Source organism: Vanessa cardui, chromosome 14, assembly GCF_905220365.1.
Source record: "Vanessa cardui chromosome 14, ilVanCard2.1, whole genome shotgun sequence".
NCBI lineage: Eukaryota > Metazoa > Arthropoda > Insecta > Lepidoptera > Nymphalidae > Vanessa > Vanessa cardui.
In genome coordinates this window covers 9,319,282-9,345,153 of record NC_061136.1, presented here as the reverse complement: position 1 = coordinate 9,345,153, position 25,872 = coordinate 9,319,282, and the positions used below count along the sequence as shown (strand labels likewise).

The following is a 25,872-nucleotide window of genomic DNA, read 5'->3' as shown; positions in this document are numbered from 1 at the left end:
CAAAATTATACCTAAATACTTTTAAAATGTCCAATCCAAATACTAGGAAATCACGTGTTGTGCCTAAATGTAAAAATACCACTACCTATTCGCTATAAAAGTTGTTTTTTGTAGTTCCTAAAGATGTTTAAAAAAAGCTATGAAAAAATACATACTATTCGATACAAGATTTTGTAGATGATAAAAATGCTTGAAATTAATACCTATTGTCTTCCATTACATGCCTATAATATGATTCTATTTTTTAAATGTTGAAAAAGAGTAACTACTGAGTTTCTTGCCGGTTCTTCTCGGTAGAAACTACTTTCCGAACCGGTGGTAGCTTCAATTAATTGTTAAATGACGATTCAAAAGTGCTTGTAAAAACCTACTTGAATTAAGTTTATTTAGAATTTGATTTTAATAGCGAAAATTTTTTTTCTCCCAATATTCGTGTTTTTTTTATCGAAATCTCGATAACGATGATCGATACATGAAAAATGTATAGGACCTTAATTGTAGATCGTGCAAAAAGCAAAAAAAAAAGTATTGTATAAAAAAATTCGTATCTCGATTGGGAACCGAGTTATGATAAAAAGTGCTAGTGACTTGATAATAATCGTATAAATAAAGTACGCTTCCCGCGCGGCATGTTGTGAAATGACATCACAGCACTCGCGCGGCTGTTAGCGGGACTCGATATTTTTCGAAACTTTGAATGCCTATAAAATCAAAACTACTGGGTATTTTGACTAAAACAAAAACTAGTGTATTTGTATACATACAGGCTTTACTGAGAAAAAAAAATCAAGTGATTTGGCATACCTAGTAACATTCTCCATTGGGCCGCCGGTGCGAGCGCTACGGCCATCATTTTCCTTTACGTAATTAGACCCTGAAGAACCGCCATACTGGTACAAATGACCAAATATTTTGTGTCCTCATCTCCCGGTCTATTAGGAGGTGTCGAACGTATGAAATAAACTCGCTTAAACCAAGCTAGCCAACTGCGTACCAAACACCTTCGTAAATTCAATGTCCACAGCAATTATAAATGGAACGTAACTTTGAGACATAAACTGAAGAAAATAAAGCGACCATACAAATCTCAGCGTTTTTTTGCATCATCATTACATAGTATAAAACAAAGTCGCTATCTGTCCCTATGTATGCTTAGATCTTTAAAATTACGCACCGGATTTTGATGCGGGTTTTTTAATAGATAGAGTGATTTTTGAGAGGAAAGTTTTTGTAAATAAAAAGTACATGCACAACGTCGTCATGAAACACTGATAATAAACAAATTCTGTAGTAGGTATCAGTATAGGGAACATGCAAATATAATATTTATGAAAAATTTGCTATTTAAATGTTAAAAAAAGATAAAAGAAGGGCCACTGCAAGGTTAATAATTGATATAGTTTTGTTTTTTAACAATAATTACGAATTAAAGTAACGTGAAATGAAACGTATTTTAAAACACTAATAGAGCGTTCAGTGACGTCACTCCTGTAATGACTACATATTTGAGGTTATAGTTGTAAAAAAATGAACATTGAAACGAAAATTAATTGCGTTTTTCGAATTAAAATGGAAGTTGGGTTTGTGACTCCAGATTCCTCTTTTCAGCTTGAAACCACTTTTATCTCTGTTTTGTGTCAGAAGGTCCTGTCAAAAACCATTTATTTGAAAGTTTATTGAAGTAAATAGGCACAAACATATGTCAACAAAGCTTATTTGCGTGGTATCGACAGCCCGTTTTAAATTTTTACAAAAAAAGTATCACATAGGTCGAGAAAAACGCATGAGTATGAAAACCAGCGAGGACAAGTACGATCAAAGAGCATTTACAGACAGCAGTGACGTCATACGACATATAGTGCCGTTTTCGCGCGAAAATTTAAATTGACATTTTGAAACCTCATTCTTTGCCGTAAATTACAGTGTTTTAGATTTTTAATATAGTTGTGGTCTATGCTATATGGAGTTCTTTAAAATAAACACAAAAATAAAAATATTGCATCTTCCCTATTGTACCTATGCAAAGTCAGGGAGAGTCGCTAGTTCTTAATAATTTCGTATATTTTTTTCTTCGTAAGCTAATATAGTGGAAACGATAAGCCCATCATATATAAAAGTATAAAACCTCGAAAGAGTTCTTATCAATTTTCAACACAAAATACCTCATAGGTAAGTCGGGTATAATATGTGGAATATTTTTACAATAATAGAGACGATATTTTTATTTTTGTGTTTATTTTAAAAACCTCGATATAGGACAGACCACAGTTATATTAAAAATCTAAAACAATATAATTTACTGCAATAAATGCGGTTTCAAAATGTTAATTTCAATGTTCGCGCGAAAAGGGGTCTATACTTCGTATGACGTCACTGTTGTCTGTCACTGTCTTTCATACTTATCCATTTTTTCTCGACCTTTGAGATACTTTTTTGTAAAAAATTAAAACAGATACTCCGAAAAAAAGTTTTGTAGGCGCATGTTTTGTGCCAATTTGTATATCTATTTCAATAAAGTTTTGACACAGAACTGAGATAGAAGTGGTTTCAAGCTGAAAAGAGGAATCTGGAATCTGCTTTGACAAACCCATTAATTTTCGTTTTAATGCTCAATTGTTTACAACTATAACCTCAAATAAATAGCGATAACAGGAGTGACGTCACTGAACGCTTATTAGTGTTTTGAAATACCTTCCATTTCACGAAACTTTAATTCGTAATTATTGTTAAAAAACAAAATTTTATCAACAACAACAACATCACATACATTACTCTGATACTAATGTAAGTAGCAGAAGCACTTGTGTTATGGAAATCAGAAGTAACGACGGTACCACAAACACCGGCCGGTGGCCAAAGTGGTAGGTAAGTGAAGAATTAAAGACATTATTGTGGAAGACAATCCATCAAAAGCACTTCAGATATAGCTGCAGGCTTCAGGATAAGTGATAAAATGTAAACGTAATAAAAGTCCACCACTATCCATCCACTTGTTGAAAATTGGGAAAATTAGTAAAGATACATGACCGATGGGTACCTGTTGAATTGAATAAAGTAATGAAAAGTGAATACTGTACGATAATCGGAAGCGCTGGAGGCAAGGGCTAAGCCCAGGAGACTCACCTAAATCCTGCCCGAAATAAAAATCGACTCCGAAAATGTTACTTTTGAGAGTTTGATGAACTAGCGTCGGTGTCGTTCACTACAGCTTTCTAAAGTCTAGTCAAACGATTGCGGCAGATATCTATTGTCACTGAAAACCATGAAGGAAGAACTAGCTGCTAAACAACTGAGATAGGTCAATTGGGATAGGTCACTAAGCTAGATGAGCTACAATTAGAATGTCGGTGACATCCACCGTACTCCCGAGACAGTACTCTAACACATTACTATTTTCCGGAATTTGGACAATTTCTTACAAGTAAAAAATTCAACTCCGATGCGGTGCTTCAAACCGTCTCAAAAGAGTTTTCTATTGGTATTGATTCTCGCCCTCATGGTTTTTTTAGTAAAGAGATCAATGAAATAGGTACCCAAACTCCTAGCTTTATCCACTTCGAAGATATAGAGCGGGCGAAACAGCCGCGAATCGCTTCGAGAAAAGATGGTGCGGCCGTGTCCGTTTTGCTCGAGCAAAACGGGCACGGCCGTAAGTCTCGAGGCATGGCTGGGGCACTGCCGTGCCTCCAGATGAGATAGCAAAAGTGCATAAATAAAAACAGACAATATTAATTAATTTCATAAGTACCTAAAATTTTATGCTTATGAGTGAATTGTCGTTCGAGACGATTTTTTTCCAAAGTAAAAAAAAAAAGTAAAGGAAGGGTCGTCTGTTCTTATTTATGGTACCTGTAGCTGAACACTATATTCTATCGTAACCTCATCGATCTTGCAAGGAAACTCTGACCGGCGCTCGTAATTCTCTTGGCAATTCCAAATTGAATTTGAAGCAAGGGCATCGGTATTTAAAGTAAAGAGGTTTTGATTCTAAGATGTCATCGTTTTTGCTGGTTTCATCGGAAGATTAGCTTACAGGATGATCAGGTTAATTTTGATGATAAGTGGAGTCATCTTCATCATCGGTCACAGTAAATATGTGCATAGATTTTTTTTCCCTGGAGACAAAAAATAACGTAATAATGATATTTTATTTTTTAAATTGTGGCTTTCATTTGTGCCGAGAAACAATTATTTCGTCAATGTCAAGATAGAGAAGACACAATGGAGATGAAACGGTACGGCCAAGATCACAGGTAAAATTCAATTTTGAAGGCTTTATTCGGTGGGTGCGAAGTATAAGGTGGGGGAACCAAGAAACGATCGCAGCGCGCGTCTTGGTCAAAAAAGGAACTTTCTGTGGCGGACGCTCTCACTTTTTACTAGCGAGATTTACGTTTTTAGTAAATAAACATGTGTTTCAACGGTGTGGATCATAGCATCTTCATATTTAATTTCTTTCACATCTTGCACATGTTGAGCTAAAACTAATTGTTTTCCTTTCAGTGTTGTTTGTGGTTGGAAAATGATGTGGTGTGTGATTGGTCGGAATCCAGTTTTTATGATTAATTTGGCCATGTTTAACTGAAAATACGTAAAAGAATGGATTATTGAGAGCACAAACACTCATAAATAATCGTCTGCTATTTACATGAAATTCGTTATTCGATGAAATTTGCTTATTTCTTTACTTACTTCTCATGACGACAGCCATGAAATATCCGTAAAGTACTAAGCGAAATTTATTGATTGTGCCATTTTAGACGAAAAATAAAAAAGACTTACCTTATATAGATTTAGAATACTTATTGGAATAAATGTAAATTACAATATTTAATTAAAATTGTTCGTTTGTAAATAATTCGTCGTAATAACCAAAGAGTATGTAATAACAGCCGGGCATTTGACATTTCGGAGGCCACCGTATTTGCAACCGCTTGTTGGCGCTGTCATCGCGCACCCAGCGAAAAGTAGTAAAGTCTTTTTTAACCCATAACGTAAAACAACTGAATAACAAATAATTAGATAAACAAAAATAACATTATATTTCACAATGAAATTGTGTTTTTGTAAATGTTTTTGTTTTAGTTTGTGAATAAATTAAATTAAAAATAAGCATATTATATTATTTCGTCCAAAAATATGTATGAAAACGTGCTTGAATAATAGATAAGAATAGAAAATAAATTAATTCAATTAAATGATAATTGCTTTTTAAAAAACAATTATTAAAAGTAGTTCTTCTTTCATTCACTCAGTCTACTACTATATTTTTCATAACAATTCAAGTCCGTTTTTTTAGTACACAAAGCGACTTCTTAACGAATAAATAACTTTATAAAGAAAAAAATTGATTGAAAAATACATCACAAAATTGACTTTATTAGAACAACTAAATTATAATTGAAAATGATAACTTAATATGATTGACCTAAAATAAAGCATATTTTAACGATTCGAAAGACAACAATTTGTCTATGGTTTAAGGTCAGCGCCTATTGGCTGTAATTTGCTTCCTTGTTTTGCTTCGCCAATATGGCGCCGCTGGTGTTATGAGATGACAACATCGCAGTTTGTGTCCTATTTGTCATTATTAATGTTTGAGTCAACATTAATTACCTACCTCACAAGTTCAAAGAAAGTCAGTAATTGTAATGTAAGTTGTAATAAAGGCGAACGTGATTTATCTGACGATTATTATCAAATGAATACGTTCGAATGCGTCCGTGAGGAAAGTACATAGCTCCTGTAAAAATGGCGGGTGTGTTATCTTTATGGGTTGTGTTTTCATTGCTATTAGAGAAAGTCTAAGGAGTGATATTCTAGTGTTAATACATTTCTGAGTTGAGATATATAGTGGAATGCGTGAATAAGGACGACATGTGCTACTTGCTTCTTTGACATTTCAAGAAGTGATTGATTTAGTAAGACAGCGCAGGTGTCATTGTATTTGATGAAATTATCAGTATGTCGCGCTGGGGCAGAGGAAGAAGCGGCAGCGTGGCTGTGCCGCTGGACAGCGCTCTGTTCAGAGAAAATAGTAATTGCCCCTCAGCAGCCCGATCGGCAGGGACGGTGGGCAAGTGGGGAATTACGAGCTTCACATCAATCAGAAGCGCACCGTACGGTAAATATCATTCACCAATACATTCTTGTTTAGCCTTGGATTACATCAGGTAAACATAATTTCGCATTCAAATTGCTTCAATTTTAGCGAAAATTGTGAAAGTAAAGTTATTACAATTCAGTTTATGAACAATTTGTTCTAATTAGATTACATTATTGTTTTATGCTTAATCCTGGATAGTTTGGACTTAACTTTGTACTATTATTACAGCATATCAAAATAATGTCCACAAGAAGCCTGTTCAAGATCAGAATAGTCCTTTGACAGTGCCAGCTGTAGAAACTGAACAACCACCACCGAAACCAAAAAAGTTTTTTAAATCTCGAAATGCAGAATTGTACCCACCAGTACCACAGATTACCTATGCTCCACCTGTACCTGCTGCACCTCTCTCACCTGAACATCCTTCTAATAAAGAAAAGAAAACTAATAAAAGAAGTAGATACAATAGGGATTCTTCATCACCAGAATTACCCAGACGTAATTCGGAAAAAGGTAAAACAAAGAAGAATGTGGCCACTAAGGCATCAAAAAAAGAAGAAACAACGGCAGAGAATTCACAACCGCCAAACAAACGATATTTGGTTCGTAATCGTGATAAAGTAATAAATTATGCTGAGGATGGAAGCAACAGTCCAATCCCAGAATTCACAAGATATGAATCATTACAACCTAAGGTGCCTTCACCAAAGGCTAGTCCTTTGGTTACAAGTCCATCTCCAGTTAAGATGGATGTAGTTAGCCCATCAACAAGTAAAGAAACAAGTGAGGAACGTAAACCCCCTCCTATAGTACTACGGATATCCAAAGGTACATCAAGGATAGTAAGTACAGATTCCAATGAAGGTTTTACATCACCTAGTTCCGACAGACATTCTTCTATGGATACCCATTCTGATATGGGCTCAGATCACAAAAGGAGCCCTACAATGGAAAGTATATGTTCACCTAAACATGAAGGTCTTAAAATAACTATAAAATGTTCAGGGATAAATCAGGATACAAAAAAGGAAAAGAAAAAAGAAAAGAAAGAACACAAATCTCATAAACGCCACCACAAAAATTCTGATGACGAACCTCTCAAAAAACCTTCTTCGCCACAACCAGGTTCAGATACATATGACCTATATAAAACTCTTGCATCTCCGGTACATGAAACAGAAAGTGATTCTAATAAGAACACACAAATTGACAGTACTATAGAATCACAGTTAGCAAAATTGGACTCAACGAATATTGAGCCCAAATCTCCAGTTCCAGAAAAGCAACCTAAGGATCCTCAACCTGAACCAAAACCACCTGAAAACAGGGGAAGATCAAGAAGAAATAGGCCAAATATAAACTATAGTGAAAATGATGATGATTTAGAGGCTTTAGCATCTAAATTTTCAGGTAAACAAGTAATTAGGACAGTGAGTGACTTGAAAAAAGAAGCTAAAAAGAGTAGACGGAAACAAGATACAGCAGCAGATATGCCTGTAGCTAATGTTACTTCACCAGACAATCAACAAGGGATGGACACAGAATCTGAATCTCACATAGAACAGAATGACCTTATTGACATATTATCTGGAAGCGATAACAGTAAGACTGATGTTGTGACTAATAAAAAGGCGAAAAAACAAAAAAATAAGAACATTAAACATTCAAGTCCTAATGCAGAAATGGACGTGCAAGACACATTGCCTAGCCAAGAAGAACTTAATCATGATAAAGAAACAGAATCACTTGAAGAACCGCCAACTGTAGACTCTGATCCCGTGGTTGAACCGAATGAAGCACAAATTCAAACACATTCTTCTGATTCTGCTTATAACAGTTGTCCTCATGAGTTTTCTGAAGAAGAATCACAAAAATGTCAACAAGATGAAGTTTTCAAATCTCCCCATGGTGTAGATTCTGAAGAACATATTGAGGACAAACCAAGTGTCAAGTTGGTCATTACTAAAAAAAAAGGTTCCATATTCAAAAGTAAATCTTTAGTGAATGACAATCCTTCACCATTGCCAGCCAGGAAAAGACGTCATCTCTACAAACATGAATGGGCAAATGATGTAAGTTTAATTTTTTTTATGCTATTTGTTGGCAGACAAGCATATGGGCCACCTGATGGTAAATGGTCACCAACACTGAACAGCAATGGCACTGTAGGAAATATTAACCATTTACATACATAGCTAATGCGCCACCAAACTTGGGAAGTAAGATTTTATGGCCCTTGTGCCTGTAGTTACATTGGCTCATTTACCCCTCACACTGGAACAACAATATTAAGTATTATTGTTTAGAGGTTGAATATCTAAGGATAATTATAAGATAAAATGTTTGTCTGCAAATATGATTGTTATGTGTCTACTTATACAATTGTGATGAGATCAATTCAAAGCTTGATTGACATGTACTTTCAAGTAATTTTTATAACTATGCTAATTATAAAATGTATATTTTAATATTGTTAAACTTTTAGAAAGGAAACGAGACACCTAGACCTGAACAAACTGAGACACAGGAAGTTAGAAATCCAGTGACAGAAGTCTCAGAAGAATTAACTAGAGTCACGAGATATAGAGCAGCTGATCCAATCATGGATGACCCAACATTGAATGAACCAGTGAAGCCATACACAAGTGTCAAGTGTGCTAAAGAAGCTAAAGAGGTACCATTCATAATTGAACTAAGTTTAAGATTATAGGATTTGTGACATGAGAATATTTCAAAGATCAGAATATTTCTGAACTGTCTCCAATGACAGATTTGCTACATGTGAATAAATCATATCTGTTCTTTATAAGAACAAAATGTTGTTAATGATTGTGTCACATAACAGACATTCATGTAACACACATAGACACTTGGTGTATACACTCAGTGTATGGTATCATAATTATCGGTCATTATTTGCTTCATCATCATCATCCTCCTGCCCTTATCCCAACTTTACTTGGGTTCGATGCAGCATATTTTCTTCTTCCATACTTCTCTTTCTGATGTCATCTCACAACTAAAATTTTTTCCAGTGATATAATTTTTTTATACAATCCATCCATTGTTTCCTTGGGTTTCGCTTTCTCTATATCCCTCCATGCTCAAAATCTTTCTTACAATAAGACTCTTCATAACCTCTCAGTTATCAGTATCACTCTCAGACTTCTTATGTACTCATTCCTTATTCTATCCATTCCCATAACACCACATATTCCTCTTAATATTCTCATCTATGCTACATGCAGTTGTCTTTCATTTACCCTTTTGTAGCCCAACCATCATTATTTTATTTACTTTACTTTTACTTACTTACTTTACTTTTTTTATGTTGTTTTATGTTATATTTATTTTTCAAAACAAAAAAAAACAGCTTGAAATAAATATTACATGAAATCAATAGTAATTGTTTAGTGTACAATGTCTTAGTGTATTTTGAAATGATATAATTTTGTCTAAATATCATTATTTTCATTCTTTAGGTATACTTTACAATTTTAAATAATAACATTTTATCTTTTAGTACTACACTGTTGTGCGGAATGTTAAGAAGGCGCATCAAATACAAGAAATCGGAGAATTCCTGGAGTTCAATGAGGATGTAGATTATCTTTTAGATGCATTACAAGTGAGTACTTTAATATTTATTTTTAAAACATCTTTTATTTTAATATTTGTATCCACAATACTAGTAAAGTTCTAAAGATTAATTTACAATAATAAAAGTAAAAAAAGGTCACCCTAAATCTCTATCAGAGGACCCTAAATCTCTATCAGAGGCATAGAGGACATAAAGTAATTGAACATATTTCCTCAGGATAACAACCCGATGTCGACACGCTGCCTGTCGGCCATCACGCTGGCCAGTAAGTGCACGGCGCCCGCCTTCCGCATGCACCTGCGCGCGCACGGCACCGTGCAGAAGTTCTTCAGCGCGCTGCACGACGCCACCAACGACCAGGTCAGTTTGTACCACAACACCATATCTGTTTTATCATTAATATACAGCTATCTATTTATGATGTGTATTAAATTACTATAAAATAATACTATTACAGTTATTAATTACGGGATATTTACCATGTTTTTTATTTTATCCATTGGAGCTCGATCTTTTGACATTATCTACGAATGTCTTGTTCTCGTGAACGTAACTCTCTCTCGTAATTAATAACTGTAATAATAAAAATAACCATGTTAATTTAAAATCTTAAATAAAATAATGCAACTTATTTTTTGGTTAATGAATATAAAGTTTATATATATGGAGTTTATTTTCTAGAGTCTGGGATTGTGTACGGCAACAGTGATGTTTGTGCTTTCACAAGATCGTTTAAACATGGATCTGGATCGAGAGTCACTTGAACTTATGTTGAATCTGCTTGAGTCTGATGTATCACACAAGTGAGTTATACACTATTGATTATTATATCATGATAAACTGATACAAAAATATTGTATATATTATTTATAATATTGCATTGCTTCCATTTTTAACGTAACAGAATTTTATTTAAGATCTAATTGTAGTTAATATGATATTGAACTGTTTTCATAATTTTTGCACAGAAATGCTCTTGATGACTGTGGCCTAACATCAGCTCAACTGGCAAAGACTCAGGAAAGAGTGCGAGAGCTATGTGCTGAAATTAAAAGTCAAGGAAAGGCAAATCATCTAGATTTGGATAATATCACGGTAAGTTACTAGCCTTGTTACCTTAACATACTACCAAAGAGTATTTTCTATTACTTTTCTGCATTGTAGCTAACAGTTATGATTGAGACCATGAGGGCTAAAGTTTTGGTCTATTATGGCGATATAATAAATAATAATAATAATAAATATGAGACAACATCACATACATTACTCTGATCCCAATGTAAGTAGCTGAAGCACTTGTGTTATGGAAATCAGAAGTAATGACGGTACCACAAACACCCAGACCCAAGACAACATAGAAAACTAATGGTAATCTACATCGACTCGGCCGGGAATCGAACCCGGGACCTCAGAGCGGCGTACCCATGAAAACCGGTGTACACACCACTCGACCATGGAGGTCGTCAAATATGGTATATATATATCGAATATCTATATATCGAACATTCTCAGGTCGGTCACCTCGCCATGGAGACGTTGCTGTCGTTGACCTCGAAGCGAGCCGGCGAGTGGTTCAAGGAGGAGCTCCGCAACCTCGGCGGGGTCGACCACATCGTGCGCACCATACAGGACTGCGCCGCGCGCCTCGAGTCGCCCGCCGCCGAGTGGACCAGCGCCGAGGTCGACGTCTTGCGGAAGGCCGATAGGTGTATGCGCGTCCTGGAGAATGTGAGCCTTTTTTTCTTACCATTAAATACTCCTTTCGTAGTAATGTGTATATTACGAGCAGAGATGGCCCAGTGGTCAGAACGCGTGCATCTTAACCGATGATTGCGGGTTCAAACCCAGGCAAGCACCGCTGATTCATGTGCTTAATTTGTCTTTATAATTCATCTCGTGCTCAGCGGTGAAGGAAAACATCGTGAGTAAACCTGCATGTGACAAATTTCATAGAAATTGTGCCACACGTGTATTCCACCAACCCGCATTGGAACAGCGTGGTGGAATATGTTCCAAACCTTCTCCTCAAAGGGAGAGGAGGCCTTTAGCCCAGCAGTGGGAATTTACAGGCTGTTGTTGTTGTTGTTGTATTAAAGGGGCTAGTATAAAAAGTTTCGATCCCGAGGGCCTCAAACTCCAGCCTGGGTCGGTAGAGGGCTAGTAAGGTCCGGTCTCCCTCTGAGAGCGCAGTACATAGTGACGCGAGTAACTCAGCGGGCGGGTGCAGGTGACGCAGCAGAACGAGGCCAACCAGCAGTACCTGGTGTCGGGGTCGCTGGGCGCGGCGCGCACGCTGGCGGCGCTGCTGCGGCGCTGCGCCAGCGAGGCGCGCGCGTGGCCGCCGCTGCGCGCCGCGCTGCTCGACGCCGCGCTGCCCGCCGTCAAGGTGCTCGTCAACCTGTCGCACTCCTTCGGCGTCGCCTGTGAGTATAACGATAAAAATATATTTTACATTTATATCAGTAAAACAGCACCAGCAAAAGTTATTGATTAATTTGTAATTTACTCGGTGGGAGGTCTATGTGTATTCCCATCCACTCGTCAGATAATGTTGTCTTAAATTTACGCGATTATTACACATTTAAATAAAACTAATTATAACGGATGAATCGCGTATATTAATTACGGGTAGACTCTACCCTGTCTACCCGTGACCACGAACACTGCAAAGTGCTCGAAACGTCGGGATGTTTAAAAATAATTAATATACGCGATTCATCCGTTATAATTAGTTTTATTCACTCGTCAGATATTCTACCGCTGAACAAAAGTGGCTGTGAACAGCCACGAATGACATAATAAGTAGCTCCCAAGATTGATAGTATGGCATTAGTAAATCGCCAATATCTATCGGCAGTGATGACCACTTAGAATCAAGTTGCCCATTTGCCCGACCTATATACCTATCACATAAAAAAATACATACTATCGTCTTTATCTCCTGCTCGATAGTTATAAACATTGTGAAGAGACCAGCTTATATCGCATTTGTATTTTGTATCCCCGTCTAAGAGGACGTGGAATACGCTTCAATAATATATAATGTATTTCAATTGAAATAAATTTGTTTATCATTCAAGCATCAGCAGTCGGAGCTCAAGTTGTGGGTGAACAACCATCGCTTATGGAAATCTGCTTAATAATGTTAAATAATCAAGGCAACTTTATACCTGATAACAGAAATTTCGATTTTTGTGTTTGTGTAAGTATATTATTAAATTGATTTCTTTTATAATTATATTATATTGTATATTATTGTATTCTAAAATATGTTTTATTTACTTTTAGGTGTTGATGCTTTTAATAAATCTGGTACAGAACAATGATGTAAATACTCAAAGACTGTTAAGTGTTCGAATTAGAGTTGACAATGAAAGTGATATCATATCTCGAAGTGTATCGGCGCTGGACCTTATCGTCGACTTATTCTACAAGCGGGAGGAGCTAGCCAGGTGAGTTCGTTATATTAATAAAGATAAATTCAAGTTAAGGGTATAGTAGGACACAAATTAGATGTAGCATCGGAAAATGAAATGGAATGAAATTAAAACCGATTACTGCCGATTTATACAACCAATAGAAATGGCTCCCTATCGCGCCATTTGACGCTATTCGTCACTATAGATTCACGCGTCAAAGAAAGCAAGTGCATGTAAATACACGTGTCAAATTGACGAATATATTAGGTCATATGATATTACAAGTTATTACGTTTGTGCAAAGATCATATTCGCATGAGAAATAAATATTGATAATTTGGGATAGCGTACTCAATTCGGATGTGATCGGTTTTACGAATTTTGCCGATGCGACATCTAAGTTGTGTCGTACTATACATTTTATTAAAATATAATTGGAAAATATTAGTCAGAAGTGTTTATTGATAGCTGTGTTACCTATGGTCTATATTTTGAATTTGAATAATGGACTAAGTTAATAATTGACCAATGATTTAGTACCTTGGAAAAAAAACTAACTGAGGTTTAAGTGAAGGTTTTATTTGAGCTATAAAAGGAAATATGTTTTCTTAACTGACAGGAAATCCTAAGCTAATAATTTGTTTATATAAAAATACTACAATCCTTATATCAATCTTAAATATCCCGTTTTAATTGTATTTGTGTATAATGAGTGTAACATAATATGTATGAATCAGATGTTTAAATGGTGCCGTTATACATTGTTGCTTTAATGTGTAAATATATGGTTAAACATTTCCATTGTCTACATACAGGAACAAATGTTATTTCTTACCTATTCCACGCACATCAAATTCAGTGATCCGCTTTGGAATTTTATTAGTTACCATAAATTTATGGTGTTACTATAAAAAGATTAAATTATCGAAAACAGATGAAAGATCATACCATATTTATTATAATTATGTAGTCAATTTATTAGTGTTATGCATTATTGATGGCAAAAAGCTGTTACATAGTCACAGAGTGTATAACATCATAGAAATTTACACATTTACGCATTGTATTGGCGAAAATAAAAAACCTCGTCTGTTTTGTTTTTACTATTAACATTTCGCAAAAAAGGATAATATTCATAAAAAGGATAATTAGTCTTTATGACGCCGAAAGTTAAATTGTATGGTCTACAGAAAAATGTCTAATTCCAACATTAATCTGTAGAATATAATAGTAATGACCGTACTGATATTTTATGAAATATTATTAATAATCTATTCTAAACTGTTTCTTTATACCTTATAGGAGAGCAGAAGAAAATACAGATGCTCTATTAGATGGCGAAAAAGATGAGGAAACAGAAAATGACAACAAGAAGCAATCACAAGACGATATAGATGAAACTGTAGCTAAGTGTAAGGACATCTATCCACTCATATATATATATATAACAATAGTTTAATTTTCTGCTCTGTTTGGCAACCTAATTATTTTTGCAATTTATTGAAAATTATGTAGTATATGGAGTATTCAAATACAAAAGGGTAAAAAATTTTTGTTGTAAAATTCTTCAATTGAAATAGACTAATTATATCAACTTTCCTTTCACTATCACGTCCTATAACAGTTTCGCCGATTTTCACCATTTTCCGCAAATTATAATGATTGTGCAAGCTCTCGACCGATGATATAGCGACAATTTACTGTTAAAAGTTGACGATTTGTTCTGGTCCTCATATGGTAGTAGTATACTTGTATGTTTAGGATCCCCACATATGTTTAAAAGTGATTAAGAGCCTAATTTCGGACAATGAGGTTCTAGTATGTAAAGCAATCGTTCGCCGGCAGTGCTGGCGCGCGCGGGCACGCACATGGAGCACACGATGGTGGGCGCGTACCTGGCGCTGCTGCTGGGCAACATGGCCGTGGCGGCGCCCGCCAGCGCGGCCGCCGTGCGCGCGCGCGTGCCGCTCTACGCGCCGCTGCTGCCCACGCTGCGGAAGTACTTCACCTTCCTGTCGCTCACCGCCAGCGTGAGTACTCGCCTGCGACCCCCCCCCCCCCCCCCCGACCGCGCCCCGCCCCCCGCACGGCCGACGCTCACGTGTTTTGTCAATGCGTTTCAGGCCGAGGCCGCGATCGTGGCCCACGTGAAGTCGACCCAGCGCATCATCGAGTTCATGGAGAACAGCGACAAGCAGGCCGCCCAACCGGCCCAACCGGAGCCGGCCCAACCGGAGCCGGCCCCGGCAGCGCCGTACACGGCCGCGTACCCGAGCTACTACCAGACGTCGCCGTCCGACGTGCCGCAGGACATGTCGCTCAGCAATCTCAACTACTCCATGAACTACATGAATAGCTCGTCGGGCTCGGATCGGATGTCGTCGTCGATGGAGATAGATGGTTACCACTGAAATCGATATCACTTTTTAGTTCGGTCCCGCTAGCGCGTCGCCATCGGACGACATCCGGTTTGGTCGCCTCCCCAATCGTACCGAGTGTGAAACATGAGTTTAGTTCTATATCGACGTAACGAAACTTTTTAAATTTTTTTGTTATACTATATTCCTATTATTAAAGTAACACACCGAAACTATTCATGATTACATAGTACTTTAAAATTGTTTTGTGAGATAAGCTATGATATGCCACTATCTAATGCGGCATATGAAGTAGCTCCAACAGTGTACCGTCTATATTGAAACTTAAATAAAATGTTAGGAGTGTGACTAGATCTGGTGAGTCTGATTTATTTACGTTACATTTTAAAACTTGTAAATATGAACCATTAAAATTCAGATTGAGTCAACATAGTAATAGAAATAGTATGCCATTTGTAAAAATAAATCGTTTATATTTCAGTAGATGAATGCGTTATTGCACTCGGCTAGTACCTCATCCTTTCTGTAACGATATTTCTTCCTTCTTTAAAATAATCTTGTAAATATAGTTCGCCGGCTATTTGATAAGGAGTAGTTAGCTGCGTTGATTGAATATGGGTTATGAAATCTTAATTAAATTGAGATATTCCGAGTTTAAGCCACTGACCTGGCAATATAAAAGTGCAAACATAGTCGAGTAAGTGTATAATAGATATGTATTCTTTTATGTGAATATTGTGTCAGCACTTTTTGTATTATAGGTTTTTGAGAGAGTTACAAATTATCGAGTATTGTTCTGATGAGGCACAATTCTTTATTGTAAATAAATTAGCTAGTGTTAATAGATCGGTCTCTGTTGACTAAAATAGGATAGGCGAGGTTATTTGTATGCGAATATATGAGATTCTAAAGATCGTTGCTTGTCCGTACGGGGAGCCGAGGCCTCTCCGTGCGATATGTACAAACACTAACTATGTTAGTTGCTCGCAAATGAGAGATGATTTTTGCTTACATTAATAAATAGGACAATCTATGATGTTTGACTTTTAATCAATAGCTGATAGCGTTATCGCATATCCTCATGTTTCCCTAATTTTGAAAATCACATCAGACAGTTGACAGACTAGAATACTTCTTTCGATGCATTCGAATACGGACAGATGGCCTGAGTTAATGTTCGGAATAATTTCGGTCATCACGCACAATGACGATAACGACCAATTTCTATTTAACTAGTGTCGGCCGTATGGTATCCTCTATGTGTTTGTGCGTAGTGACCCTTGCATAACATCAAATCGAGGTGTAACTACGTCTGTACTAGGGAATTTATTAGTATTTTATATGACGCTAGAATTGATTAGTAGCTATTTAAATAATAAATATACTTTCAAAAGTGAAACGATAGAAAATAGCCCTTTTTAAATTGGTCGACAGTTATTTTCAGAAATAGTTATTAAATTAATGTATGTTTATTAATTGTTAATGACAGCTTTTTAGCTATAAAGTACAGAAATATGTATTAAGGCATTCTACTTAATGTGTTGGTTTTCTAAAACGTTTTATCTATGCACGAATGGTGTTATCTATCTTTTAAATGACGTTAAGAAAAAAAATGATTAAATCTGTTGACTTATTAGTGAATACTGAGAATCTTAAAGAACATAAATAATAAAAGGGGACTATTTAATAGCAGATTATACCACTTTTACGCGATGACAAAGATACTAGCTTATTTTTAATTAAATACATGATACAAGTTATGATACATGATACAATAAACTTTAATTTGCTATTGTCAAAAGTCAAGTATATTAAATGAGGCACTTAGTTTTATAACGTGTATTCGACGCTTTGTAGCATTCAAATTCAACATAAAATTTTCATAAAATTTGCAAATGTTGTTTAATGCAATTTGGCAACAAAATCAATTATATTATTGGTTGGTTTCTGAAGAACTGCAAACACAGAAATTGACAACTATTTCAGTCGAATATAGAAGAATGAACAGTGCCTCACTTATATATCTTATATTTTAATAATTTAAATTTAAACAATTTAATTTTGAAATATACACTTTATTGCACGGTAACTTTAAATTTGATTTGAGTCACAGTGGTAAGATTCGATTAAATATTATACAGGTATTATGAAATCGCAACAATCGGTTTTAGCATAAATATTTCACTTCAGCAAATCAAACGACATTTTTGTGACAGCTTTACTTAATTTTTAAGAATTTATTTAGCGGTATCTTGTAGTTTTATCATAGAGGGAATCTAAAACCAACTTATTTTGGATTATTTTAGTTTAACACTTAGGATTTTAGAGACTGCGTTTTTGTGTTTGTTGTACAGTTATAATGATTCTTATTGCCTAAATTATATTTACGTAATTTATTGACTTGTAGGTGTACGAACTAAGCTTAGCTCCATGCATTTCGTTATCAATTTTCACTTTTATCACACTTGTGTTTTAATACTTTTATTATATGTTATTTTAGATAATCGGGAGAGTTTGATATCTTGAGAAATTATTATTGTAAATGTAATGTAATAATTATGTTATTAAATATTACATGTAATTATATTAAAAGAAGGACAATTTAAATATTGTATCTCTTAACTGTCCTTTACCCCGTGACTGATTAATAATAAAAATATTTTATCTATAATAATATTTATATTTTGTGAAAATATTACATACTATATTACTGTGGCAATAACTATGTATCTTTCACACCACGCTCTAGACAATCAATTCAATAAATATTTCAAAGGCGTAAGCTTAACTATTGTTTTTTTCACTACAGTTCATTTTGTGAATTAATTATATTATTAGATGCTTTTTTCATGACTAGTACAGTTGATATACAAGCTAGATCTAGAAATACATTGAACATTGCCACATTCTACATCAAATGCTTTAAGTCAAGCGCCTAAAAGTAAACAAAATGATGTAAAAAAGCTAAAAGAGTAAATACAGTTGTCATGATTTCAATACAAAATAGATATTGCTAAATTTTTTCGACGGCGTCTATTCGAGCAACGGCAGGAGCTCGGACATCCGCCCAGTCGCCACTCTCCGTGAGTCGTTTGTTTACCGTCACCAGTTGTTCAAAGTTCGCTTTGGCCAGCTTGTGTTTGTTCTTCACTTTTTGGACGAGCTCATCATCGTAAACCATTTCGGGGTGCTCTAGTTTCAAATGTGCTTTCATTTCTTGGACTGTGATTAGGAAACAGTTCCACGGTGACCAATCCTCGTTGACATGCCATCGACACAGTCTGAGCTCCGGCATGTCCCTACACTCGCTGATTGCGGAATGAGAATGCCATAATTTCTCAACAATGAAAAATATATCTTTCTCTTGTAGAACAAATGCCAAAGATCCCCAACATTTTCTTCGTCTTTCGTCACGTTGCACAGTTCGCAAGATAAATTTATACGGAGTCATATCTATCCAATAACGTTCCGAAACATCTTTCCACGAACAAGACGTGCAGACCAAAAAGCCGCTCATTTTTGCATTTAAGGGAAAAGCCGTATTCAATTTAACTTGGTGACACATCTCACAAAAGTGTAATCTCTCATTCTCCATTTTCTTGTAGTCTCTTATATCTTTACATTTTGTTACTTCCGAATTAAGTTCAGAGGTTTTAATCAACTGAAATACGCAAGCGGCTACTCGTCGTCTTAAAAATTCAAGTTGATGATCATTACATCTTCGGACGAGTAGATCGCACTCCCTGTCCAAAAGTGTTATAATTTCTTCAGCTAGCGGATGACGGAAATCTTGTAGAGCAAATTTCATATCGACGAGTAATTCGATACGTTCTTTGCCTTCCAAATCTTGTTTTACAAAAGAGTTGTAAAGCTCTTTGAGTTTCCTCGCTTTTTGAATTTCAATAGTTTCCATTGTAATTAATTTTCCGTCTCGTCCATACCAAGCGACGGGTTTAGAGATTTCTTCCAAAAACTGTTTCTCCTTAATTTTTTTGCTATCCTCCTTTACTTTAACCCGGTAACCTTCAATGCATCGCAAAAGTTCAACTTCTTTATCTAATAAAAGCGTAAATTCAGCTATTTTAGGCCCTTTAGAGTGAAGTCGAGATATTCTTGCTATTTCAGCATGTTTCCAGCGATCGACCTTATAATAAAAATAAAATCAATGTTAAGTGATAAAAAATACATATTTTTATAAATGGTAGTATTGAAGAGAAGATAGTAGAATGGTAGTATCACGAAGCTTGAATAAGCTAATAGAAAATATAGAAAACGACTAGATATTAGTCGTTTTCTATATTTTGATTACTTACCAACAGTGGTGACCATTATCTATAGTAATATAATTATTTGTATTTTATTTTTAATTATAACTTGATTTACCATAGCGTAAAGTTGATCAAAATCTTCACGTGTCCGTGGAAATGTTTTAGTAACCAGATCTTTTTTCAATCTTCTTTCCATGGCTTCACGTTCTAATCTCTTCTCTTCTTCCATTCTCGCAATTCTCTCCCTGTAGACAGTCATATTAAGTTTCTGTTAACAATTCTGTTTTTATTTAGAGTTATTTCATCTTTATAAAGATAAAAAAAGCTTACATGCATATCATCAGCCAATTTTTCACTTTTTGTCTGAACTGGTGGTGCCGAAAAGCTCTTTGTATTATAGAAGCATAGTGATTATGGTTCAATCTAGCAATCATAGCATCGTAAGTCTCATAAGGTTTCGGCACAATAATTCGGTCAGCAACACTTGGTATGTAAGCATGTACGCTGTTCATTTGCGTCGCACGACTGTAATTTGTGTCCTGAAAAATTATACAAATTAAGGTTATCATTTATCAATACTAATAAACAATTAAAGTACCTAGAAAACAACTTAATTCCCCCAAATTAGTTATTTATATTACAAAAATATTAAGATGAAAGTTTTAACTAATGATTTAAACCCTATTTCCTACATTAACGCACTATTATTTCATATTATGATAATTAAGAGTATGTTCTCTTACTTGATTTGGAATTGATTAGTACATTATATAAGTTATTAAGCTTAATCAAATGCTTACGTATATTTTTTCTCGCATTTCCGCTGTTTGAGTATCTCTACAATTTTTATTTTCTGGAGGTAACTTTTCAGGCTTCTGTGGCGTTTGTGTATATGCGTGATGAAAAACCGCACCTAAAATTATACATTGAATAAAGATATTTTATAACATATTCAAACATTTTGAATGCAATTTTATTAATAGTAAGTTATGTATAGAGATAAATTAAATTAACCTGTATGAACGTTTCTGTAGCCACCAAGGAAAGGCTTCCTAATTAACTCCGAAAATATTTCAACGTTGATATGTTTTAGTGTACTACCGAATGGCACCATAACTGTTAATACGTCATTTATGGGCATTTCCTTATACAACTTCTCTATATCTAGTTTCTCATTATCTTTAGCTAGAAGTTCCACTTCTACTATTCCATATTTATCGTAGTCTAGGTCTAGTAGCGCCATTCGATCCTTCAATGGGCGTTCTTCCCGCAGTAATACTAAGTTGTCTGGATCGACTTGAAAGACACCTGCTAAATTCTTCTTCACCTCGTGTACTTTCATAATTGAATGGTAGGAACGAGTGAATATACCATTTTGATTTCTTATTTTGAATTTAATAGCAATAAATGGCATAGTCTTCTTTTTTGGCATCATTGTTTGTATCAGTTCATGAACATACGATTCTTTCGGAATCGATGATAGCGAAAACTCTTCAGAATCCTTCGTAAACACGTCTATCATAAGATTTCCTAGAGCATTGGTCTTCAGTTCAGAAATAAGACACGTTTCTTTTAGTACGTTCCGATTTTTCGTCAATAGAAGATTGCTATTCGATACAGATAGTAATTTTGCTAATTTTCTTTTAACTAATTTGATTGGGGTATTCGATGGGAAGACTTTGTTGAACACTTCGTTGGGATGAAGAGGCGATTTGAAATTAATAAGAATATGACTAACTGGGCATTTATATTGTTCGAGTTCCCGAGCACAGGGCGCTGTTTGTAAACGAGATTGCGCCTCATCTTCTACGGGACGAGAGGTAGATTTATAGGGTGGAGCTGTAAGTAATTTTTCTCGACCGAGTTCACATTGGCAAGCAACAGCGCCAGTCACACATTCTGGATTTGGAGCGATACCTATTGTCCTTTGAGGATCCATTATGATCTAATATTGTAAATAAATAAACACAGTATTATGAAAAAGAAAATAAACAATGGTTTATGAAAACTCTAAAAACTTCAAGAAAATCACAACTATTATAATATTATTTTTGCTACGATACTGTTGCTAGGAGATAAGACATTATGGCAGTGACAATATAAGCATTTATATAAGTAATACAATTACCATAAAGAAATGAGCATTTCAAAATATATAGTCAAGAAATTAATTGGATATTGAATACATAATCTTTAAATATATCGCATTTTATAATTCCGGATTTTATAAAGTTCAGATTAAAGAAATTGGCATGCATAATTTGCAATAATTATAAATTTTATGCAACATATTTATTATCATAATCGTCAGCAGTACCAGCTAGTCGCAATTCACTATAGGACATATGCTTTTCCTTAAGTGCGCGAAAGCCCCAGACTACCCTCAAAATCCTGTCGAGTCCCGTCACCTCCTGCAGCTCATCAGTCCACCTGAAGGTAATGTGTTTGTCGATTTGTGGTCTCTAATAATATTATAACAATAACAAAAAAAAAACAAGTTATTTACTTTCCTAAAAATATTTTATTTGACGAACCATCATTGAAAGTTACCTTCCATGAACTTACATAGGTTAAATTTTTTTCTAAATATACACTTATTCAACTATAAAATAGGTAAACACCGAACGCATTAACACCAATATATAATTCTTCCATAAAAGCCACCTCCATTCCAGCAGTCTCCACCTTATATATATACGTCCATCATATATATACATGGCTGTACAAGTGTACACCATGTACACATGTACAGGTACAGTAGGTACAGCAAATGCTTGGTGATAAATAGTTTTTTAAACGAGTATTCTTAAATAAAGCTGATAGGACTACATAAATGGTCTTATTAAAAAAATTAAAATTGGAAATTTTATTGTAAATTTGTAATTACTTGTATTTATTTGTAAATTGAGATGACCGAGCTGAGATAGGCCAGTGGTTAGAACGCGTGCATCTTAAACGATGATTGCGGGTTCAAATCCAGGCAAGCACCGCTATATATATGTGCTTAATTTATGTTTATAATTCAAGGAAGGAAAACATCGTGAGGAAACCTGCATGTGTCTAATTTCATCGAAATTCTGCCACATGTGCATTCAACCAACCCGCATTGAACAGCGTGGTGGAATATGTTCCAAACCCTCTCCTTAATGGAAGAGGAGGCCTTATCTCAGCAGTGGTAAATGTACAGGCTGTTACTTTACTTTACTTTATTTGTAAATTTGTTTTGAAATCTTAAAACAGCTAAATTGATTTAGAATGGAACATTCACATTACATTCTGGTAGGAATTATCAACAAAAATAAAAACTAAGCCAATATTTTATAAATCCGAATAAGAATGCTTGGAAATGATTTTAATCACAATACGTTGTTGCAAATTTTTAGATATTAATCAAAGTGTTATGTCTAAAAATATTGCGACTATTTCAAAAGGTGTAAATTCTATATGGGTACATGGTTAATAAAATGAGCAATTTAGAATTAAATATTTTCATTCATAAGCCCCATAATGCCCCTTGTAACGCCTCCAGTAAATAATGGAAAAGTAATTTTATGACAATATAGCATAAAGATTGGTATTAAAAAATACGACTATTAAAATGGGCTAATTTTTGATTGGTTTGGAATGTTTATTACTTACAGGTACCACGTATGTAGTTAATAGCTGCAACGTTTACGAATTGTGTTCTTAATCTGTTCGGTTAAGGAACGCAGGATTCCTATTTCGGTCGGCCCAATACAGGGGCGGATATTTCAATAAATTCTCTGTAGCGCTAGCGACCTAGTGTTAATAAGTTGGCAGCGTGCCTTCCGTGCCTTGGAAAGTACAGGAGCCATTGGTCCTGTGTGCCTAATATCTTTTACAGTCATATCAATACGTCGTCCCATTGCACAGTTAAGATTAAGGGAATGAAGACATTGACAAATTCACTAACAAATGTATTTGTAACAACATATTAGGTCAGACATAAGGTTATTTTCTTTATGTAAAAAAAGAGTTATTGTTATTTATTCTGTATCATATTTAAGTTTAAGTAGATAAAATTTTTCATTTTCAATAATATGTTAAATACTTAAAACGAACTAAAAATATAATTTATTTATTGAAATCGTATTAAATATACCTTAATATAATCCAGAAGAACAAAGTATCTCTAGAGTATAATTTGCAAAAATCAAGAATATGTATATAAAACTTAATTTTCTTTGTAGCAAAAATAAAAGCCATCTTTAAAAAACCAGTTACAAAGAAAACGTTACAAAAGATTCAAAGAAATATAAGAGATATTAACGAAATTATACGCCGATTTGCCACAAATTACTTTAAGGATTGCTACTCGTACGTAATTATCTGGTTCTTGATCATAAAGGAAAAGCACACGGAACGCTTCGGGGCTCACTATAAAATTATAATAGACAGTGAAGAAGCAGAATACACTATAAAGAAAGAATTAACCGCTTAGCTTTAAAAAAACTGTAAACTCCTTTGAATATTTTAAAAAGGATCTAGTAATTCTAAGAATAAACTCTTAAAGCAATCTGTAGATACTTTATTCTAATTTCATTTAATTTTATACGCCATATTTGCATTGTAAGACTGGCTTAGTAATTAGTTTTACTTATGAGTCTGACATATAATATGTTTTTAAAGGTAATAAGTAACCTTTAAAAAGTTTTAGCCTTATATCGTCGTTTCGAACGATCTTATTGATTCATAAAGTAGGAATCTAAGTAGGTAGTAGTTGATAGTTAATAAAAATTGAGAAAACAATAAAATTACAGCGCAATAAAAGAGCGAATGTGCGGAGCATAGCTGGCGTCATATTAAATTCCTCCGAAAACATAAAAATGATTTTCGACCGTAAAACTATAATTTACAGACGTAAAATGTGCTGACATATATTTTACGCGCAGTGAGAAACTGCTAATCAATTTCTACGTAGGATTTCCTTATGGTAAAGTCTACTAAAATTTGCTTGATTGCGAATGTAGACAGTTAATCGGTGGAAATAGTTCAATGTAGCATACTCACACTATCACAAGAGCTAGTACATGAGAACAGCGAGATCTACACCTTACTAATTGATTTACCTGCCTCGAGCGGTAGGTAGGTAGCTCAGTCTACTTATGTTTACCAACTCAGTACTTAATGTTAACAGGTAATTTATAATAATGAAATTTATTACGAATTACAATAAAATCTAAATTTTTCCTAGATCTTAAAAAATATGAAATAGTATATGAGTAAAATTAAAATAATAACACATGTCATGACAAAAAGAAAGTAAAGCTTATTAAAAAGAAAGAGTCCGCTAGTTATGGGATTCACTTTGTATGAGAATTTTAATTTTATATCTAAAATAGCCCCCAAGTGGGGTAATGATAGCGATGTTCAAGCCGAGCCGTTCATATTATTGCATTTAAACGTAGAGGACGTGCGTTCTGTAAACACGTGTTTTAATCAAGCCTGTTGCTTCACTTCCGTTTGCTGCGGCCACTGCTCGCTTAGCAAAGAAAAACTTTGCATGTGTTTTATTACGACGGATACGGATTTGCCGCAAGGCTTAATTTTGAAGCCGACATAGCTCGTTCTGATTGTTTTGTCTCCTGTTGGCCACTGTTAAAAAAACTTAGATATATTATTTGATTTGGCGTTCGCCTTGTAGAATATCTTGCCATATTGCTTTATGGCGGTATTCTTTTAATTGTAGGTGAGTGAGTAGTATACATTTTTACGCGTGACAGACAATGCCTGGGGCGGGAAAGCGTGTGAGGGGCGCGGATTTATTCGATTAAAACCCCTGTATACGGAAATTATCAAACGAAACACACCGGCAGTTCAGCCGACCGTGAGAGGCTCTACATTAATAGTTTTTGTTTCCCAACTCGCTTGTTTCGTCATAGAAAGATGAACCGAACTTTCGTTCGGAGTTTTTCTTTGTATAAGCGAATAAAGCATTTTCATCACACGGTAGTTTTGAAGCATCTACTTCAGGAACTATCTGAAATTGTGTGTTTAGAAGTATTTAACTATTTTTTTTGCTGCTTTGAGAAACTTAATGTTGTATTTTTAAAAAAGATAACAAATACGTGTTATAAAT

At 34.9% G+C, this 25,872-nt stretch overlaps 2 protein-coding genes across 2 annotated transcripts; one reads left to right on the top strand and one right to left on the bottom strand.

Moving 5' to 3' along the window:
- Positions 1–5,380: 5,380 nt before the first annotated feature.
- Positions 5,381–16,540, top strand: LOC124535463 (protein wings apart-like). Its single transcript, XM_047111691.1, has 14 exons — positions 5,381–6,124; positions 6,335–8,178; positions 8,592–8,780; positions 9,630–9,734; positions 9,924–10,067; positions 10,389–10,510; positions 10,676–10,802; positions 11,220–11,435; positions 11,935–12,130; positions 12,788–12,909; positions 12,996–13,159; positions 14,429–14,538; positions 14,972–15,156; positions 15,250–16,540. Exons 1-14 carry the CDS (start codon positions 5,965–5,967, stop codon positions 15,535–15,537), a joined length of 3,972 nt encoding a protein of 1,323 aa, XP_046967647.1. The 5' UTR covers positions 5,381–5,964; the 3' UTR covers positions 15,538–16,540.
- Positions 16,541–17,986: 1,446 nt separating this feature from the next.
- On the bottom strand, positions 17,987–21,795 carry LOC124535464 (IQ and ubiquitin-like domain-containing protein). The gene is made up of 5 exons (XM_047111692.1): positions 20,787–21,795; positions 20,573–20,685; positions 20,103–20,311; positions 19,888–20,017; positions 17,987–19,648 (listed from the first exon to the last, which is right to left on the bottom strand). Exons 1-5 carry the CDS (start codon positions 21,709–21,711, stop codon positions 18,518–18,520), a joined length of 2,508 nt encoding a protein of 835 aa, XP_046967648.1. The 5' UTR covers positions 21,712–21,795; the 3' UTR covers positions 17,987–18,517.
- Between the last annotated feature and the right edge of the window lie 4,077 nt (positions 21,796–25,872).

Excerpts from the sequence above, each read along its gene's own strand:
- LOC124535463 (XM_047111691.1), top strand. The coding sequence starts at position 5,965 with ATGTCGCGCTGGGGCAGAGGAAGAAGCGGCAGCGTGGCTGTGCCGCTG. Across the intron at positions 10,511-10,675 it reads GAGTCTGATGTATCACACAA|AAATGCTCTTGATGACTGTG; the intron begins GTGAGTTATACA and ends ATTTTTGCACAG. Across the intron at positions 11,436-11,934 it reads GTATGCGCGTCCTGGAGAAT|GTGACGCAGCAGAACGAGGC; the intron begins GTGAGCCTTTTT and ends GGGCGGGTGCAG.
- LOC124535464 (XM_047111692.1), bottom strand. The coding sequence starts at position 21,711 with ATGGATCCTCAAAGGACAATAGGTATCGCTCCAAATCCAGAATGTGTG. Across the intron at positions 20,312-20,572 it reads AAATGCGAGAAAAAATATAC|GACACAAATTACAGTCGTGC; the intron begins GTAAGCATTTGA and ends ATAATTTTTCAG. Across the intron at positions 20,018-20,102 it reads AATTGGCTGATGATATGCAT|GGAGAGAATTGCGAGAATGG; the intron begins GTAAGCTTTTTT and ends GACTGTCTACAG.